The 16341-nt window shown below is 37.0% G+C and overlaps 2 protein-coding genes across 3 annotated transcripts; both read left to right on the forward strand.

Moving 5' to 3' along the window:
* On the forward strand, positions 1-14787 carry LOC110040760 (protein phosphatase PTC7 homolog). 2 transcript variants are annotated; one of them, XM_089279538.1, is made up of 5 exons: positions 1-152; positions 8239-8418; positions 10112-10310; positions 11260-11383; positions 12096-14787. In XM_089279538.1, the coding sequence occupies exons 1-5, from the start codon at positions 134-136 to the stop codon at positions 12312-12314; spliced, it is 741 nt and encodes a 246-aa protein (XP_089135664.1). In that variant the 5' UTR covers positions 1-133; the 3' UTR covers positions 12315-14787. The 2 variants fall into 2 exon arrangements, with proteins under 2 accessions (XP_089135664.1, XP_089135663.1); XM_089279537.1 differs by lacking the exon at positions 1-152 and adding an exon at positions 5685-6036.
* On the forward strand, positions 177-4678 carry LOC110044774 (lysosome membrane protein 2-like). Its single transcript, XM_020750353.2, has one exon. The coding sequence runs from the start codon at positions 1574-1576 to the stop codon at positions 3125-3127; it is 1554 nt and encodes a 517-aa protein (XP_020606012.2). The 5' UTR covers positions 177-1573; the 3' UTR covers positions 3128-4678.
* Positions 14788-16341: the final 1554 nt, after the last annotated feature.

Below are 16341 nucleotides of genomic sequence, written 5' to 3' on the forward strand. Positions count from 1 at the left end.
TTTCAAAAAACATTGAATATACGTATACCTTTTTTAAAAAAATATTACAGGAAAGCTTAAGTTCCTAGCCTAGTATGGGATATTTACTCGGAGGCTATAGGCTGCGGGTCATGGGGATACTCAATCCAAGTCTATGGAACAAGATGGAAGAGGTATGTCAACTGTAGGTGTGTGAGAGGCTTGTCATTTTCTGTGGAAGGTACATTTATGAAAGGGTTACCTTTTTCGTCTAAATTAGAATCTAAACGTGAAAGGGTTTCGGCTTCGGCGGTGTATAACTTTGTTTAGTACCCTCAGGGAGTGTAATAGAATGTAATTCAGTCTGGATAAACCAAGGGCTGATGAATCTGGCCGCAACGTAAATTTAAGGACCTTTAGATTGGACTACGAGTGCAAGATTTTTCGAATTTCAAACCAGTGACGTTTCCAGAGCCCTAGCCCTCGCTCTTCATGGTGGTTTTAGGCAGAGAGGGTAGCTCATGGGATGAAATGGTATGTGATATGATAATAGGAACCGGAAGCCTGCAAACTAGATTAAAAAGTCGTACTCGTACTCGATCTGATCTCGTACTCAAATCTACTGAAATCCCCTAATATATAGATTTCTGATTTCTGAGATTTCTGAATTAGTATTTGCCCTGTGTAGGGCTTTCCTCGATTTGCTGGACACTTTTTTTGGTAACTTTTCGAGTTTCAAGCAACTTTTCCCATTCGAACAGACTTCCAAAGCTCCTCTGAATGTTTTTCGAAGGCCTTACGAACGTTTCCGAATTTTTTGGATGATTTCCGAAGCATGCCGACGGCTTTAATTTTGAGGAGACCCCAACGTTATTAAAGCCGGCATTGTACACTTGACGTCATCGATATCTCCACGTGGACATTGATAATACGATTTTTCCCGGGGATTTTTCTCAGTGAGAAAAATCTGGTTACATACTTCATGTCCGTTAGGAACTATTACAATAAAATATCAGGTACATGGCATAAAGTTTGATCCAAGGCTCTCTCTCTCTCACGATAAAGGAGGGAACAACTAATTCCTAACTACTCATGTTCATTATGAACTACCTAAACAAAGGGATTGGTTCTGTCTACTCGTTTTACAGTTCGAACTTTTAGAGGCAACAGTTTTACTTCCGTAAATTTAGGAAGTTTGACTTTGTCACGTGACGTGACGATTTACGGCGGTAGTTCAAAACGCCGGGCGTGAAAATATCGTGACTCTGCAGATCTATTTTTTTTTTTTTTAATCGCCCAAGTTAACCTTTTATTTGGGCCTCGGCAAAAGTTTCTCAATTACTTCCCGTATATGGCAAGGACAGCAAAGTTCGCCTGTTAACAGCCTAACAGAAACGTGATACAAGGTGACCTTCGCACTTTCCCCCAGCTTGAACGCAGTGGAATTAGCTCTTTTCAGTTTCCGTATGCTGAGCTGAGTCATGAGTTTCTTCTGCGCTGCACCCTGAAATACAGGTAATATCAATTCCTACCGAGGTTTGCAGTCTCCTACGTATTTTTTCCCACTGCGTTCTTCGTTTGTGGTCGAATTCCAGTGATTACGCAACAGTCAACCATGGCTGGAGTCACAAGCAGTCGAGGTAAGCCTACTTGTGTTGTTGGAGGCAAGACAATTGCTGTACTTTTCATTGTTGGAATTCTGTTCGTTGTGGTAGGAGTTACTCTATTCTTCGTGATGGATCGTGTAATTCAGAACAAGATTAATGAGAAGTTAATTCTCAAACCAGGCACCGAAGCCTCGAAACAGTGGCAAGACCCAGCCGTGCCAATCTACTTGCAATTCTTTATGTTTGATATAGCCAATCCCATGGAAACAATGCAAGGTGAACGGCCGTACCTTGTTCAGAAAGGACCTTATTCTTACAGGGAGCACCGGCCGAAGAAGAACATAACATGGAATTCAAAAACAGTGACTTACAACGAGAAAATGTCTTTTATTTTCGATGCAGAAACTTCTTGTGATTCTTGCGATCCTTTCACTGACAAGGTAACAACTGTCAACATCCCTTTGGTAACTTTATCTGAAGCAGTCGCAAATTCATCTTCTATTGAGCGAAATTTCGTTTCTGCCGTCTTCGATGGATTCCATGAAACTCTGTTCACTCCAAGAAGAGTGCACGATTTGATTTGGGGCTACCCTGACCCAATATTTGAGGCATACAATAAGTTAAGAAAAGATCTTCCTCCATTTCTCCGGAAAAAACTACCTGAGATAAACCCGATAATTGCCCTTCAGCAAAATAACAGTTTTGATGGCGTAACAAGCGTGTCTACTGGCGAGAACGATATCAACTCGCTCGTGCACATTTTGAGTTGGAAGGGGCAGACAGAATTGAAAGTATGGAACACCTCTTACGCAAACATGTTAAATGGAACTGACGGATCTCAATTTGCACCAGAAACAAGCTCAGATGACACATTGTATGTATTTGTTAATCAGTTGTGTCGTTCATTGTACTTAACTCATGACTCGAAGATTGAAGTGCAAGGTATAGAAGCCCTTCAGTTCAGTGTCCCAGCAAAGGCCTTCCAGAACGGGACAATAAACCCTGATAATAAGGGGTTTTGTACATCAAAGTGCTACCCTTCTGGTATATTAGACATAGGGGTGTGCCAGCCACCATCCCCTGTGGCCATACCTCTGTTTATTTCAGCACCACATTTCTACTTGGGGGCCAAGTCACTTCTTGAAGCAGTTGATGGCCTCTCTCCAAATAAAGAGGAGCATGGAACAGTTCTCAACGTGGAACCACACACTGGAATATCAATAAAAAGCAGCAAGCGTTTGCAAATCAATGTAAAGATTGAACATGTTGATTTGATCCCCCAGACTGGTAAAGTAAAGAAAATGTTTGTCCCTGTCTTTTACATCAATGAAACAGCAACAATTGACAAAGCATCAGCTGATAAGTTAAAGAGTGAAGTCCTTTCCAAGTTCACTATTGTTCATGGAATTGAGCTTGGATTGGTCTTGCTAGGAGCATTACTGATTATCATTGCCTTCATCTTGTTGATCATTCGTATAGCCCACAACAGAAAACTCAAGAAAGGGAGAGAGATGTTACTGGTTAATGAGGACTCAGAAAGACGGCCACTCTTATCTTCTTAAATGCCCAGTTCCTGAAAAAGGTGGGAGTGATAAAATTCAAAATTTGTCACGATCTTACTTGTATCAGTTAAGATATGAACAAAAAACTCATGCACTCTTTGCATAATTGAAAGAATTGAATACTTAGTTAAAGCTGCTACTCATATTATTTTGTAGAATCCTATGTGGTCAGGCTTTCATTGTTCACTTAACTGCAGGGTCAGATCCAGCAAATTCAGAAAGAGGGGGCCACAGAAATTGCTGGAGGGCATAAACTACCCCTAAGCAACAACTCATTCGATTACAGAATAAAGTAGTTAGAATTATAATAAACTGTCAATGTTCCTTTACAAGTTTCTATTACTCCTCATTATGTTAATTTAGGTTTACTTAAATTTCACAATATTGTTAAATTGTAAACATGTTTATTGATGTATGAACATATCAGTGACAATAAGCCTTGTAATTTTTCAATATCTCTCGTATCTGAGCAACATAATTATTCTACCCGAAGTGCATCTACCCAACAATAATAATTGTTTCCACTTAAGAATAAATATAAGGAAGTTTTGCCCCGCTGTTATTGGTAAATACTATTGGAATGACCTCCCTCTTTCTGTTCCAGTTTGTGGTATTGCTCAGTATTAAATTTAGTTGATTGTAGTCTTGGTGTGTGTGTGTGTTGTGTGCTCGTGCATGTGTTTGTGTGTTCGTGTTTAAAAGATGGTAATATACAGTATTTTAATGGCCCTAACAATTATGGCCCTTAAAATACTTAATAGTCTTACTATATTGTGCTCTTCTTCATTTCTAGCTTTATTCAATATCTTTAAATATCATTAAAGAAAGATATGTTGTAACATGAGATGGTCAACCTCAAGCCCCCTTGTATCAGCCTGTGAATGTTTCCAGACAATCCTGACAAAAGAAAACAAAATGTAAAGTGAGCTCCTAATATATTTTGAAAATAAATCAAGAAAACAGATGGTGTTTTGAAGAAATGCAATTTCTGTGAAATTTTGTTGGCAATCAATCTCTGCACTTGTGAAAACAGAAGTTGAAAATTTAGTGGTGCTTCCAGGAGTCATTAAACTTAGCAATCATCCAGGTTTTAAGACTGAAAGAGTAAAAGGGTACTGACAACCCTAAATAACCATTACTGGTAGGTTAAAAATGCCCAGTAGATATAAGACATTAAAACAATAAAAGACTAAGTAATGCCTTGGTAATTAGTTATTTAATTAAATTTGTTTTCTACAGTGCTTGATATTTATATGTCAATGCTTGAATAAATTACCATTTATACAGGTGTACTGTTTTATAGATTAGGTTGCTTTGACTTATAAGAATTTATTAGCTTATCAGAATTAATTTTGAAATGCTAAATAATTTTTAGATTTCAAAGCCTGCTTAGGTGGCAATTTCAGTGTTGCTTTATACGTTTGTGTTTAAGGAACGCTATAAAAATTATTTCATTTTACGAGTTTTATGTAGTGCTGCACTTTTCCAGACATTGTTACTTTTACTTTCTTTTTTGAGGCTACCTTGTAATAAAATTTAATTTTTTTGAAATTAGTCTTTCTTTGGTATATTGTTAATATTAATAAATGATATTTGGATCTCTGGCTTTCTCTTCACCCTACCTTAAAGCTTCAAATAAAAAGAAAGCAAAGATTCCTAACAGCAATGTTCTCATATGCAACCCAGTAAATTATTTGTCGAGCATGTTAATTATTCTGTTCTTTAAGAAGGGTTAAAAGTGGATGTGACCAGACAAGTTCGGGACCTTTCCCTTTCTCATGGGGTGGGAAGACACTAATGAAACAAATTTGAATAAGTTTGAGGTCTAGATCTGTTGCATCAACCTATATCAATGTTATTATGAACCAGTGAACAGGCTCTCTGGTTTTTATATGGGGAGGCTCCCTCACAAGGTCCAACCCTTTTCCTTTTGTATACCATTTTGACAGAAAAAATAACATGTCTTATTGAAAAAAGGCACCCTTTTCACATGCTGCTGTAACTGGCCTGTATTGTGAATAAGTTGCAAAAAAAGGAAGTCTTCTTGTCACTTTCAAGGGCTCCTGACTTAATGAATTAAATGATACAGCCTTAAGGTGTGTCTGTTTGAAATATTTTAATTAAATGCCCTTTTAAATACCTAATTGACAGATTTCCGTTCTCACCTTAACTTGTGAAATCCCTTCCCTTTTATACACCCAAAGCTTGAAAATGGTACTCCCTTTGGAATAGGGCCTTCCTGTATAGGCTATTATAGGGAGTATCCCCCCAGCCCCAGCCCCAGCCCCATAGCTTGGGTAAAGGGCAGTAAAAGTTGGTGATTGGAGTGTACTGAGGAAATTTTCAGAAGGAAACGATTAATGAATATTAGTGAAACTCTTAGTCTAAGAATCTATCCATATCTTCCAGAACCACCTTCCCTGTGAAAGGACCCTTATTTTATCGTACCTTGTGGAGAGCCTGAGCTCTGGGACCAGCAACCTCGTTCCCAGGGTCTTTTCCCTGGCTTCGGGAAAAGACCCTGGGATCGAGGTTGCGGGACAAAGAGTGACGTAATGCATTCTCGAACGGCATTGTGGGTAAAAAACATGTCGGTTCAGAGTTCAGCTCTGTCGGTAAATTGAAGAGGTGGTATATAGTTATTTGGTTATTTCCGCTCCGTGACAATGTGAAAGTCGGACCCTTAACACAAGCAATGGCTATGCAAACTGCAGTTGTGTATGGCCGTTTGATTGCTTCCCATGCGAGGCAACTTGTGGCGCCGTTGCTGAAGCGGCAAAATTCCGCCAAACTACAGCTTATCACGGCGAGTTGCGGCTTTTCGAAAGATTTTACGCCGGCGAAGAGCAAGTTCGTTTATGGTGAGGATGCCTTCTTCATGGCCAGAAATAGCGCTTCTGATGTCTTAGGTGAGATCTGTTTTAAATCTTATTATTTCAGTTACACGATTGCGTCCAAGGGAAATGGTAAAACTAGACCAGGCTTATGTAACATCGGATCGTTCTGTAAACATGGGGAAATGGCTCTTCAGAAGTCAAAATTGAAGGCCTTCACTTCGAGTTCGTAAAACTTTAGGTCGATATTCTGATATTAGATTGAAGATTTCTGTGGGTATAATTTTTTTGTGTGGGATATTTTGAGGCAAGTTCACGAAACCGCTAGTTGTGGTTTTAATTGGGTTCGTTTTGTAGAACAAAACAAACGGTGGTTTTATTTCCTCGTGTGAGTCTGATCTCCCGCAGATTTACTGAGCCTGCATTACAGTGATAAATGAACACTAAAAGAACAGTATAAATTGAGTGGATAATTTTCTGAATTTCTCCCATTTGGAAAGAACAAATTACTGAATTGAACAAACTTCTGTTATTATTAAATTTTACATTTCTGATTGCAGATCCGTAAAGGTGCTCTCTGTTTTTATTTGACCATTCAATTTCTTGAAATTTAATTAACATTCTTGCTGGGAATTTTCATTTCTAAAACACCAGAAAAGCTTTAAGTGTTGCTCAGTCAAGTGTTCTTCACCCTGACAGTTGAACTGTTAATGTGAAATGCAATGTTTTGCCAACAAACTTGTACAAGACTGTGATGTTCATAATTGTTAATTTAATTTTGGACTGTGGATAGGTTGACAATTTAATCTTTAATTGGTACACTCAACTTTGTTTGACATGAGTTCACATAATTATTATGCCACTTGGCATGTGTTGCCATGCATCCTTTCTGTGGTAACAAACCACACCAGGACCTGTTTCCATTTAATTGACTTACTTTGTTGTTCTGATACCATAGCCTTTCTCTTTTATAAACCTTCAACTAGTCATGCCACTTCTTTGTGTTGACTTAGCATGGTCTATTTTTGTCTAATTCATAGGCTCTGTACACGTCCTTTCATGAGGTGTCTCTTTTGAAAGCCTTTCTTTTTTTTTTATTGGATTTAATTGTTTCTTTTTATAGAAATGACTGACAGTGGTACTTAGTAGTCTTAATTTACAACTTAATTATCATTGTTTTTGCATATTTGTTTGTTTTTTGTTCTTTTTGACAGACTGTTTATCGATAATCTTTGAGTATTTTTTTAATTATCTTTATCATTGACTCTGAAAAGCCCCCATGGGGAGTTGACAATAAAATTTGTATTGTAATGTATTGTACTTTCTAAAACTTCTTTTCAACACAATTTTTCAAATCTCATTTCGGCACTAGAAAATTACCCTTTAAACTTATTGTAGCTATTCAATGTACAATGTAGTGTGCCCTTCCAGTAGGCTCCCAGTTGAGAATTGTTTTTATTTGATTTTTTTTATAAGCATCCCTATTCCTTAATAGAACAGAGTGATTAGACAAGTGAACCATGCAGTCTCCTTTCTCATCTGAACACAATGCTATTGGACTTGTTGACGTGGAATAAACTAGACAATGGAGTTATGACTATGAATCGGTTTTTGACAGATCTTGAGTTTTACAGATCAGGCTCAGGTTGTCTGAAAGGCAGATAAAGCTATCCAATGAATAAATCACTATCTAGCGCATAGTTTGGTTTGTTTTGTCAACTCTTTACCATTGGATAGCGATTTATCCAATGGATAGCCACCAGTTGCCTATTTCAAGCTCTGTTCTAATGGGATTGCAGCAAAAGTTGGTTCTGTGGCAAGCTCAGTTAAGCACCTGTTTAAAGCCTAGTCTTTTTCCAAGTTTATTAGCTGGCATTAAAGGACATGAAGTCACAAAAGCAAGCTATAATGAGAGTGTTGAGAACTAATAGACATGGTGGATTGAAATAGATTTTTGTATACTGGTAATGCATCTTCAGTTGAGAGCTTAATCAGTTTATTAATGGATATTTGGTTGAAACTAGCACAGTAATAACCTTACGGGAGCCGTGATATGGTAGATGAAGACAAAATGGTTTGTTGTTGGAGAGGGTGGCATGATTGTGAAGTTACCTTTCTGCCAGATTATTTTGTTGGATTCTCTTCAGTGTTATGGCTCAAATTAACTAATCTTCCTTTGACATACACATCTAGTTGTATTATAATTACTTGTATGGTTTTTTCTTGCTCTAATGTTATATGCTTCTGACTTTAATATTATTGATTTTCTTTGGTTAGGTGTTGCTGATGGAGTTGGTGGTTGGCGGCGTTATGGAATTGACTCTTCACTTTTCTCAACTGCATTAATGGAAAGTTGTAAGAGATTTGTACTGGAAGGAGGGCTGGAGACGCCATCTCCTATAAATGTAATTAAGGCAGGATTTCAAGAGCTTACAGAGCATAAGGAGCCACTGTTTGGTGGGTAAAAAAATAACACAAATCCTATTATTTTGCATGCCCTCTTAAAACTGATCATTTTAAAAGTAACATGATGTTCTTGCTTTCAGCTTTGGTGGAGTAATAAATTATAGTATCACAAAAATGGTGAAATGTACATGTATATTCAGAGTGCTTACATGTAAATACTGTAAGTTAAACAGTAGCTGTCAGACATTTTGGGGATAACCCCTTGGTCAGTGTTCGTAGACTTTCTCAAGCATTATGGTCAATGTCAGCCATGCTAAATCTTTAAAGTGCTACTATGATCAAATTTTTACCCCTTGATTTTTTAGGTTAATCACATAGAATTCTAGGAAAGATTAAAGACGCCATTTACTGTTTACAAATATCTGCATTGGTTGCAGAGATATTTAAGCTTACAAAATGAGTAAAATATGCAAATGAGATGACTGATGGTGTCATACACTCAACCAAATATTACATCAAGTATATAAATAACACTATCTTGATCAATTTGCAGCAGAAATCTTTGAAACCTGGTAGGCTAATAGCTCTAGACGCAACACACCTACAGCTATAACAATTTTTGTTCTCATGGCAACCCACTCTTTTCCATCCCCTCAAGCCTGATTTCAATGTTTTAGTGATTTTAAGCTTGGAAAACATGAAACAAGGCCATGAACTCAACCTAACGTATTTATATGCTTGCTGGATCATGCAGATGAGGCACCATTAGCAAATATCAATATAGAATGCTAGAAGTGATCAGAAAAGCTTAAGCCTTTAATATCATGGAGGTCTGGAACCCAGTATGTTGCCATGGTAACAAAAATTAGTAAGCTCATATTGCAAAGCACCTCTAGTAAAATCTTACTGTAAAAAATCAAACATTTCTGTTACAAATTGATTGAGGTATCCTTGTTTATCATATTTGATCAAAATTCAGTTGAGTGTATGGCGTCACCACTTCACTTGGCTAATTTGCATATTTTAAAAACTTGAATATCTCTGGAATGAAAAGAGATATTTGAAAACAGTAAACAGTATTTTTACTCTTGTGGAGACTACTTGTTTATGTCGTAAAATGGCTCAGATTTGAATGATGCGATTTTCGTCATAGTAGCACTATAAGTTTTAGATAAACGTAGGACTTTGGAAACATGGAGGAAGTGCAAGAGCTACTGGAGGTCTATCTGAGAAAAAGAAATTATAGCTAAATATTATTGCTGTTGTGAGGAGCAATCCAGTTAGATTTTCCTTTTTTAAAGACTATCGAAGAGAAAAGGAAGATGACCCACCAATGACGTGGTATAACATTACACAAGATGATTTTGCTGTCACTGATTATGAATTTTTTTTTTCCCTGTTAGAGCAGTTTTTGTTTGAGTGTCAAAAAGTAATTGGTTAAATTGCATCACTATGCCATGCCATTGGCTTAAAAAAACTCATGTCCCTTTTCATCCAATCAGAAGTAAGACCCTCGCACGCTTTTTCTTGCGCTATTTATTAGCTACATGTACCGTACATGTATGCATTTACTTTGAGTTTTGATCTGGTCATTGGATTGTCTGTGTCCTTTGTGATTGGCTAGTCAGAGTGATTACTTTCAATTGGCTTTGGGTTTACAACACTCAATAAAAAACCGTTCTAACCAGCCACAAGTTTGTCTAAAGTTGCAATCTGTTTATTTTTGCTTTGTAACTTAAAATAGGTAGCAGCACAGCATGTATCGTGGTACTAGACAGGAAAAGTCAGATGCTTCATTCAGCAAATCTTGGTGATTCTGGGTTTCTGGTGATTCGACAAGGTTCAGTGGTGCACCAGTCCTCTGAAATGCAGCACTATTTCAACACGCCTTATCAGCTGGCGATTCCACCCCCAGGACAAGCTGGAACTGTTATAGAGGATAGGTATGTATGGATCAGGGAAGGGTTGGTGTCAAGTGAGAGTCAGGGAATACTTCACAGAGTTCTTAGCTTGTGGCTTTAATCATGATTTTGTATTGTGTAGTTCCAGAAAATATCCATATCTCCCCCATGGCAGGGAATTTTTCTAAGTCCCCCCACCCCTCTGGAAATTTCAATTGAGCTTCATTTTGGTCTTACAGAACGCTCCATCCCCTAGGAAATTCCAATCCCTTCTGTGGTGGGGAGTATGGATATTTTCTGGAACTGAACATTATTGCTTTTTAACTCTTTTAATTTTAGAAGATAAATATGTTTAAATAAAGTAGAATTTTAACTAAGTTTATCCCTATTATTTTTTCCCCTTCACCTTCTTTCTTTTAGCTTTTTAATAATCTTGAATGTAAAGTGCCATGGGCACTTAGTGGATTTGGTGCTAGCTACATAAATAGTTTTATTTGTTTATTATTATTAGCTGCATAAATATTATTATTATTATTTAATATCATTATCATTATTATTGTTATTATTATTGTTATTATTATTATTATTATTATTGTTATTATTGTTATTATTATTATTATTATTGTTATTATTATTATTATCATTATTATTATTCCACCTGAAAAGTGGAACATCTTGGAGTAACAGAGACTCGGAAAGCTCTTTTGCCTGCTGCACTGCCACATTGAAAGAACTCTGCTCCACCGTGGATGAGCGGCTATATGTAGCCTGATAAATTCTCTAGGTGTGATGAGTGTCAGAGAGTGGAGCCCAAACAGTCTTCTTTGCCTTCCAATCGTTTTAATGACAGTGCACATTTGAACTAGTACTATTGTGACACCAATGTTAAGATTCGTACTCGTCTTGTGTTTTGCGAGTAATTGTGAATAATTCACGGTTTTGTTATTCAGGAAACTATCAGCATTAACGTAGTGTTTTTTTTTTATTGCAGTTTGGATGAAGCAGAAAGTACGTCCTTCAGTGTGGAGCTGGGAGATTTAATTGTCTTGGCCACTGATGGCCTGTTCGATAATGTTTCCACTGAACAAATACTTAAGGAGCTGTCACAATTGGAGGTGTGTTTGCAATATGTTTTTTGCAATCAATACTTTTCCCCTCAGAACAAAAACAATGTACACTAGGCTAACAAAATTTCTTTTGCTCTTTCAAAAACTACAAAAACATCTAGTCTCTTCCAAATTTTAACATTGGTAAAAACATCCACACTTGAAAATCATCAATTTTTTCCCTAACCACAAAATGCGCATCACTTAAATACATGTATGGAATTAAATACCTTCTCAGTGGAACAACTTAATCAACCTTTCCCTAAAAATTAACTCAACATATCTACCAGTTTTGTAGCTTGATAAAAGTTGGACCTGCTCTCAGGCAAAACAGTAACACTTTTGATATTTGGGCTGAAAGTCGTCATCCATACTTAGAATAGGTGATTTTCGAGTTCCCTTTTGCCTCTGTGTCAAAATGAGTCTAAGTGCGAAACTATTCATATGAAGATGTGTTGCGCCTACAGCTTCATTTTCATGCAAATCAAAGTTATTTTCATAGTAATGGTTTAGCACTTACTGTAGACTTGTTTTGAAACAGAGGCACAAGGGAACTTGGAAATGGCGCATTGATGACATATTAAATTATTTTTTGCAACATAAACTTGGATTAGTCTCGTGTGGATGGCAGTTTAAACATTTAACCTGCACTCACCTTCATTGTTACTAATCTACAGAATTTGTAATGGCAGTGATTTGTTTTGTCTATTGTTTTTTTCAGGATCACAGCACAGAAAGTATCCAACACATTACTGATTCACTAGCAAATTTAGCAAGAGCCCATTCATTTGATCCACATTATGTATCACCATTTGCTAAGCAAGCTAGATGTGAGGGTATAAACATAACTGGCGGGAAACCAGATGACATAACAGTCCTTATAGCTGTAGTGTCAGAGATGGGAGAGGATTTAGCACTTGAGAATAACGGAGATGTATAGCTCATAACATCCCGTAGATGCTATCATTCCATGGAACACAATCCCACATTCTGATGTGCATTAGACGTGGAAATCTCCTTGTGGTCTGGTGTACCTCTTCTAGTCTCCACATGTCGGTTATTCTTATACATACCATGCACACAATATTCAACAGGTTTTGTTATTTATGAACTCAGGGTAAAGTTTTTGACAATTCAACAGTGCAAGGGTCAGTTGTTAGCCATTCAATGAAACACATACAAGATAACATTTTTGCCTCTTTGTCGCTCATCGCAGACATGTTTAGCTTGGTAAGTGTATAATCACTATATGCCTCAGTTAGGTCGCTCGTATTAAGCATGCTTGAAACTGTTTTGTGGTTTGCCTCAGTTTTGCATTGTCTGAACTCTTTGCTAATCAGATATGAATTGCTATCACTGTGTGGGTTAAAAAGCAGAAACGATAGTGTTTTGCACATGGTTCATTCATTCAAATGTGCCCCCACCCCCATCTGTTGCTTGTTTGCGATTGGTTTAGCCTGCAAATATTATTACCAAAGTTACCAATTTTCAGTGATGTGCACTGAAATTTAAATTAAGTTTTTTAACCAATTTTGCACATCACTATGGCTGGTGCTACAGGTATTTTCTCATTCCAAGCCTCACAACACATACAGGCCACTAAAGATACAAAAATTATATATGACATAGCACATGTACTAAAATCCCTTGCATCCATTTCAGTGAATTTGTGGCAGAATTATTCACAGTTCATACAAAATATAACATTATTGTTACTATTAAAAAAAAAAATCAGATTTGATCATTAAATTAGTTAGCTGAAACTGAAATAATATCTCAGTCCCTCAGGATATTTTGTCTTATTGAAGTGTTTTTGTGAGCTTAAGTCAGTTTCAGTTAAGGTGTTTGTACTTTGACTGTAGAGCCTCAATTGCCATTGATTAGTCAAGGCATAGTAATAGAGGGAAATGGTTGGGAAGGCTGGTAAACATCAAAGAAGCAAACAACCTGGCTAAGATTTATGTTGGAAGGTCCTTGACCCTGCACATCTTTTGTCTTATGCTCATAGACTATGCATGAATTACGTTATCGCAGTGCTTCTATTGGTTAGGATTATGAGCTCACATTACCACGTTTTGTCAGGTTTTGTTCAGGGTCAGTCCTTAAAATAGCCAACAAAAACATACAACAAAGAACTTTGCCAGGTTTCATAGCCATTTTCCTCTATTAACTATGGTCAAGGAGATAAGAGACAATGGTTTGATTGGGTTCATGTATGTGGGGTTCACTAACAATGTCAATATTAAAAAACTAGCAAACAGCACATTTTCTTTTTCTTGGACTGTTTCTTATGACGTTTAACTGATTTTTCACTGAGAATCTTTGCCTAAATAGCATTTAGGAATCTTTAGATGGTATTTTGCTGTAAGCACTTGTTTGAATCGACTTCATGCCATAAAGAGAGTTGAAAATTTTAACGTTGCAGCGAAACTTCTTTTGGGTCAAACTCTTGGAGTTTCACAGTCTCTATACAAAATTGATAAAATAATTAAGGTAACTGCTCTGGATAATATTAATTGTTAGGTCGTTGAATTTTTTTGTAAAAATAAACAAGGTGTACTGGATACATTATTTTGTACATAATTTAGTAACAAGACAATAATGTGTAAAGTTGTAAAAAGAACATTTTTGAAAATGTGGATTTAAACTAACAGTTTGATTACTGTTAGTATGACATTTCTGTTTATTGTTTTGTGATTTCTGGTCAAACGTCTTAAAAAGAAATAAATATTTTACTTGCCCTAGGTTTGTAAAAGCGTGGCTTGCTAACGGTTATTACTAGCTATAATTATTTCACAACTCTCAGGCATTTTAATTTTGAGTCATTACAGAAATCAGTGCAACTGTTGTTTGATCAAATGAAAAATGCTCATTAAGTTATTGAGTTGATCAAATAACTTGCAGTGTCACAACTCCATCCAATCAATTTTGTTGAAAATTGACCAATCTGTTTTTCAGTGTTGAAACAATTAAAAATGGGCACAATTTGTTTCAATCTGTAGTTTGCAGCCTGCTTAGGTCAATAAGTTGTTGGAAAATTTATTGCTAACATTTAAGGTTGTTATTTCAATTTTTTGCGTGACCTTGGCTGACGTAGTCTCACTGTAATTAATACTATAGGTGCATTGTGATTCAGCAATCTAGTTGTCCCTGTTTGCTAACAAGTCATTGAGGAAAAGAGAATCTTAGCCTTGCAGGGTTAAGTAATAGTAGATTTATTGTTAATATATGTTAACTTGTTTTTTTGGTGTTGCACTGCTTGTACAATTGAATTGTTTACTGATTGTCTCCAATAAGAAGAAAATCTGATTTAATCTTTAGGGAAAGCTTCTGGTGTTTTAATACTTTGACGAAATTTTTTTTTGTGGAAACAATATTTAATTGATACGTTTTAATAAAGAACTTTGAACAGATGGTGGTGTTTTTAATCATTACTTTTATCATTAGTTATTGTTATCATCATCATCATCATCATATCTATGACAAAATTCTTGATCGTGATTGGTTCTCGCGCCTATTTGTCACGTAATTGGTGCGCTATCACGTGGGTGTCCACTAACAGGTGTCCAATTTCGACTTTGTGGAGACACGGTGGCCTCATGATTAGTGCACTCGACTCCGGATCGAGTGGTCTGGGTTTAAACCCTGGTCGGGGAATTTGTGTTGTTTAGTTTTGCTCTCACAGTGCCTCTCCCCACCCAGGTGTGCAAATGGGTACCGGCAAATTTAATGCTGGGGGTAACCCTGCGATGGACTCGCATCCCATCCAGGGGGGAGTAGAAATTACGGTGGCCTGAAAGGGACATCGACTTTTTTTTTTTACCCGCAACTTCTTTTTTTTTATCCACCACGACTTTTCTTTTTTCACCCGCGACTTCTTTTTTTTATCCGCGACTTTTTTTTCCTTCGCGACTTTTTTTTTTCATCCGCGACTTCTTTTGTTCACCCGCGACTTTTTTTTCATCCGCGACTCTTTTTATCATCTTTCTTTGCCGCATGTGTTAAGACTGCGGGCTCACATACATTGTAACAGAGCAGGCAGCATATCGCCCAGCAGTACGAAGCCTAAAAAAATGAATTAATGAATAACTGGGTTGTACTATAGAACTAGCCATTGCTGAAAAACGTCTATACAAAACCTCTGATTATATCATACAAGAGAACCAATCCTTCTGAAGTTTTAGTTTCATCAGATACAAGACCCTCTAAGAACTTGACGTTTTAAAACGTTTATGATCGACAGCGTTCCTCATTTTGTTATAGAGGACGTTTGAATTTCCAAGTTTTTGCGTTGCATGACAATAAAACGCGGCCCGAGAGGGCTTTCGCATAGGCCAAAAGAGGATTCATCGCTCAAGTTTTTGCTATTTTAAAAACTGAACAGTTCTTGCAATGGAAAAATCATTACTTTCAATGTGTCGGAACTCTAGAATAATTATTTTTTGTTTCAATGGTAAACTCAATAACAGATGTTTTATGGCGTTCTATCAATTGACGTGTGCCTTCGAGGCGAAGGGCATCAACATGGCGTCTCCATACAAAGCTCTATAAATTTGGGGAAGACACTTTTCCGAATAACGCGCGAATGAATAACCGCACAGACCTAAATTTTGGAGAGGTCGTTCATCTATCATATCCCAGACTTAACTTTATTGAATGGTTACGATTTTTTTTTTTTTGATTGCGTGACAGTACAGTGTAAACTAAAATCATGGACGAAAGTCTTGGGACAAATTTGCGCTTTTGGCGCTTTTGCGCACACACCAGACGCGAACACAACTTCACCTGCCTAACCTCGTCCCCCAGCCCCCATTCAATGTTGAAAACTAGTACCATTGTGTTGGGTGGAGAGGGGCGACAGCAACGCGTTTTTAAAGGATATAGCAGCGCTTTTTTTCAAACTTCAGTTCTAAAACACAGATAACTCGTTACATTACACAAGTGTCCCAAGGACTTTCGTCCACGAT

The sequence above is a fragment of the Orbicella faveolata genome, unplaced genomic scaffold (genome assembly GCF_042242905.1).
Source record: "Orbicella faveolata isolate gen_17 unplaced genomic scaffold, um_ofav_v1 contig_47, whole genome shotgun sequence".
NCBI lineage: Eukaryota > Metazoa > Cnidaria > Anthozoa > Scleractinia > Merulinidae > Orbicella > Orbicella faveolata.